Genomic DNA, 4,635 nt, shown 5'->3' on the forward strand with positions numbered 1-4,635 from the left:
CCGCCCCCCATAAAAAAAAGGCAAACTAAAAAAAAAAAAAAAAAAAAGTAAGATGGTGGGTCAGGGTGAAGTTTAAAGAAAGTCCTATGAGATATCCCTCTTCAGATGACTACTCTCACCTTCCACTCAAATTAAAAATATACCTTCTTGCTCTGTGGTGGCAAGTGGGGCCCTTTCTCTTGGTCTTCATGAGTAGACACTGAAGCCATGATGACGTTCTTCTTGACTTTCTTCTTGAATGCTTTGCTTACTCCTTGACCCAATGTCTAAGGAAAGTAGAAGAGAATTATTACAACATAACTGAATATATAAATAATCACTCCTAGTAATAACAGCACTTAACTGGAAAGCTTACTTTGCTCTTAATCTGAAACCATCTACAAACTCATTTTCTAATGCCACACACACACACACACACACACACACACACACGCACTGATGGTGACAGATAAGTGAGCAACTACACAAAGTGGGAATGGTTCTCCTTCAAGGTACTAAAGAAGGAGAGAAGAAAGGTCTGTTCGATCTCAAGGTACTAACAAGGTGACTCCTGAACTTTCAAGAGGCTGTGTAGAGGTGAGTGGACTCCAGGGGCAGGAGGACCAGTGTGGAAGGTAATGCACTAGCCTAGGCAAGGAGCCACAGAGACCCAAGCCAGGACCCTGTGGGAGAAAGGGATGACAACTTTGGGTTTGGGAATATTGTATTGGGGTACCTGTGGGGGCAAGCAGCCAGTAGAGATTAGAATATCTGAGAACTTGTGTCCAGACTCCCAGACTAGCGACAGGCTGAAGAGGCAAGTGGGGAACTGCCATCACAGAGCCTTGACAGTTAAAATGAGGAACTTGAAAAATGTATAAAAAGAGTATTGGAGAATGTGGACATGGAGCCCAAGGAAATATTTATGAGAAGAATAATAAAACAAAGCAAAATCAGTCCAAGGAAATAACAGACCAGAGCTGATGCAAAGGGCAGGAAATTAGTGAGGGAGGGAATGAGTCATCAACAGCAATCACATGGCTCAGGAAAACAGGTCCTGGGTTTGGCCAAGATAAACACATTCCTAGTGGACTTTGAGCCTTTGTCCTGGCCAATTCCCATTTCACTCTGCAGCCCTGGGCTCCGTGCCTTATCACTGACCTCCCTGAAAAACAAGTATCTTACACACCCTTCTGTTTCCTACATTAGTTACTAAACTGCCAGGCCTATGTGACAGGGAGCCCCTACTTGCACCAAACTTCACTTTAGGTGCCTGAAGTTGCTGCAGACTCCCCGCTTCAGGGGAAGGTCCTGGAGTTGGAAGGACCTGAGTTCAGATTCTGACTCTAGAGAGGAGGGGACATGACTCAATTGCACAGCGCTTGCCTGGCATGAGCCAGGCCTATGTTCAATTCCCATCATGGGAAACACAAACACAAGTCAAATCCTGACTTTACTCTTTCTGACCAATGCATTGAGGCAAGTGACTGGTTGTGTCTGTGCCTCAACTTTCTCACTGGATAAGTAGGTGTGATGGGCCCAGCAATCTTGAAGAGCTGTTGCACAAACATAAAGAATAAGGGATGAGGTAGGGATGAGGGACAAAACCCATAAAGCCCAAGATCAGCAGCCCGCAGACTGAACACCTTATTTCCTTAGGACTCCCAGGAAGTTTTCGCTGACCTAGGGTCAGATTAGATTATTTTTGCCTAGGCATTAGGCCCTGACCCAATCAGGAAGCAAAAATAGTTTTGGTGGTCAGTCCGCCTTGCAACCCGTTTGTAATCAGTTCACAACTAAACTAGCCTTTTTAGGGTTTCAGCTTCCATGTGGCCCACACCTAGGTCTGTTGGGCTTCTTGGGGGTGAGGGTGGGGAATGGGATGCTGGCAGGTGGGCAGTGGCAGCGGAATGGGGGTGAGGGTAGGACGATAAAGAGGGGATCACCGCCATTTTCTACCGTGGGGGTGTAGCCCGGAGGCAGCACGCTGGAATCCGCGGGCCAGTCCGAGGCAGAGGCCACCTGCATTACCCGAAGGGCCCCAGGCCTCCCGGGACCGTTGGGGTGGCGCTGGGGGCCCGAGGCAGGAGGAGAGGGGGGCGGGAAGCTGTTTCTGCCAGCAGTTAGTCTTCAAGAGGCTGCCTCGTCCGCGGGCCAGTCTTCGAGGACCCCAGAAAGGAAGCCGGCCCCAGTCCCGCAGTCACCTTCCCCCGGGGCGGGGGCTTACCTGTGGTAGCCTCAGGGAAGTTCCCTGCACCCGTTCGTCCTCACCTTTCCTCGGACAGCTTCCTCTCCGCCCCGCTTTCTTCTTTTTTCTCCTTCCTGCTCTTGCTCCGCCCCCTCAGCGGCCGTGAATCACTTCCTCTTTCAAGTTCACCCCACCGCACTTGCTGTCCCTTCCTCAGTGACAGCCCAGAGAAGCCGCAACCCAAATCTACAGATAGCTGGGTATTTAACTCAGTGGCACCGCGCCTGCCTCGCAAGCACAAGGTCCTGAGTTTGATCCCTGCTACAGGAAAAAAAAAAATCTACAGATGGACATATTAATCATTTAAGTAACTTTGGAACTGAAAATACGGATCGATTACCTCTAAGTTCAACCTCCCTTTCTCTTCTTCAAAGATACAGACAAGCAGATAAGAATAAGATATTTTCAGGATTTACAGACTCATAACCATTAACACACTATCAAGCACCCAGTTTCACAGTGTCCTGTTACAAATCTTCAGTGTAGCACCTAGAAGTCTCCAGTCATCGACCCTTTCCTCAGCTAAGCCACACTTCTTTCCCCTTACTTAGGGGTAAAAGGGGCTTAAAACCTAGGCTGAATTAAGATAGTCTTTGTCAACAATTGCATCCCATCTTTGCATTTTTTTTTTTTTTCCTCTCTCCAGTATCAGGAATCAAACTCAGGACCTACATCCCTGGCCCCATCTCATCTTCCTTGGTTTGCTGGCTTTCTAAAGAAATCTTTTTCGTTTTGTCTTTGGGTCATTTGCCCTACAAGCCGGGAGTTTACAAGCCCAGTCACTAGCATGTTTGTGGAAAGCCTTTGTGTTCTCTCCTGCTTCAGTGTAATCATCACGAAGTGTAGAACAAGATGGAGTCTGTCTTGTTCAGGATTGTAACCTTAGCATCTCAGATGTAGGAAGCACTGGATAAATATTTGTTGAATGAATAAATGAGCTAGAGTTCAAAGTCTATTCGTATACTTTTTTTTTTTGGTATGGGGATCAAACTTGGGTCCTTGTGCTTGCAAAGCAGGTGGCAGAACCACTGAGCTAAATCCCCAGCTCTTTTCATATACTTTTGATCTGGTCACAGTGACACATATCTATAATCCCAGATACTTGGATGCTGAGGTGGAAAGATCTCAAGTTCAAGACCAACCCTGGCAATTTACCAAGACTCCATGGATGGGGGCAGGTGGGGGGCTGTAGCTCAGTGGTAAAATTTTGCCTGGTGTGCACAGGGACCTGGATTCAATCTTCAGTGCTTTCAAAGCCAAATCAAACCAAAACAAATCATAAAAACCCTGTTATAGCTGGGCATGGTGGTGCACACCTGTAATCCCAGCACTCAAAAGGCTGAGGAGGAGGATCACTGCCAGTGATTGAGGCCATCCTGTGCTACATAGTGAAACTGTCTCAAAAAACCAAAACACAAACAACAACAACAAAACCCTGTTATTTTTTATGTATTCTGATAGATTCCCCCAGACCATTTGATTCAGTGGATTCTGTCCTGACAGTGTATTTTAGTTTCTAATAAAAGGAGGACATTGTTTTGCTAATTTTATATTTTGTAACTAGAAGTAAGAAATAAGCCTCTGCCATTCTGTGGTCTGAAAAGATTGCTTTCTGTTGCTTTTGTGATTTGAATGAACAGCCTCCCTCATACTGAAATCTAACATGTAACAAATACGCCAACAGGCATTGTCCTTCAGCCTCTTGCTGCAGTTCACTTCATACCTCATACCCTTCACTAATTTCCATCAGAATGTTCCAGCAAATTACCCTAAGTTACTAGAAGTTACCATACTTAATGTACATGGGCTATTACAAATTCTTCAACTGGCATTTGTTGGGCAAATCTGTTGTAACCAGGTATTGTTCTAGAAGAAAAGGCACAGATCTTTCCACAAGGGATTTGTCGCTTCCCAAAGAATTCCCATGATGGACTCAGCCCTGGAAGTCTATTCACTTAACAGAACCCTCGTTAGGCTTTGCTTCAGCATCCTACAGAGCCTCAAGATGATGATTACAAAATTGATTATCCTGGCTAATGCCATGGAATTATAGTTTAGAGATATTACAGATAAATTATAGTTTAGAATATTCACGGCAGTCTCCAGCTTGAACTCTTCTTTCAAGCAGCATCTAAATTTAATCACAGGGCTCTGCATGATTCTGACTGATGGTCTCTCGTTTCATGCTTTACCATGGGCTGTAGCAGAGCCCAAATTAATCTCCCTTTGCTTTTCTACTCTCCTGTACTCATTCTATGTATTTATTTATTTATTTATGGTACCAGGTATCAAACCCAGGACCTTGAGTTTGTGAGGCAGGTGGTGGAACCACTGAGCTAAGTCCCTGGCCCTCCTGTATTCATTCTTGTGTGTGTGTGTGTTTTTTTTTTTTTTTTTTTTTTTTTTTT

At 45.3% G+C, this 4,635-nt stretch overlaps 1 protein-coding gene across 3 annotated transcripts in view; it reads right to left on the bottom strand.

Annotated features, from left to right (window-relative positions):
- Ociad2 (OCIA domain containing 2) overlaps positions 1 to 2,346 on the bottom strand; it is a 15,446-nt gene extending 13,100 nt beyond the window's left edge. The window contains exons 1-2 of one of the 3 annotated variants that reach the window (XM_010640225.2): positions 2,251 to 2,346; positions 144 to 266 (exon numbers count right to left, since the gene is read on the bottom strand). In XM_010640225.2, the coding sequence (XP_010638527.1) occupies positions 144 to 209 (66 nt within the window). In that variant the 5' untranslated portion in view covers positions 210 to 266; positions 2,251 to 2,346. Of the gene's footprint in view, positions 1 to 143; positions 267 to 1,938; positions 2,130 to 2,206 lie in introns of those variants that run through there. The other 2 variants (XM_010640224.3, XM_010640223.3) reach the window with 2 other exon arrangements.
- Between the last annotated feature and the right edge of the window lie 2,289 nt (positions 2,347 to 4,635).

Source organism: Fukomys damarensis, unplaced genomic scaffold (genome assembly GCF_012274545.1).
Source record: "Fukomys damarensis isolate Sample0158 unplaced genomic scaffold, DMR_v1.0_HiC HiC_scaffold_35, whole genome shotgun sequence".
NCBI lineage: Eukaryota > Metazoa > Chordata > Mammalia > Rodentia > Bathyergidae > Fukomys > Fukomys damarensis.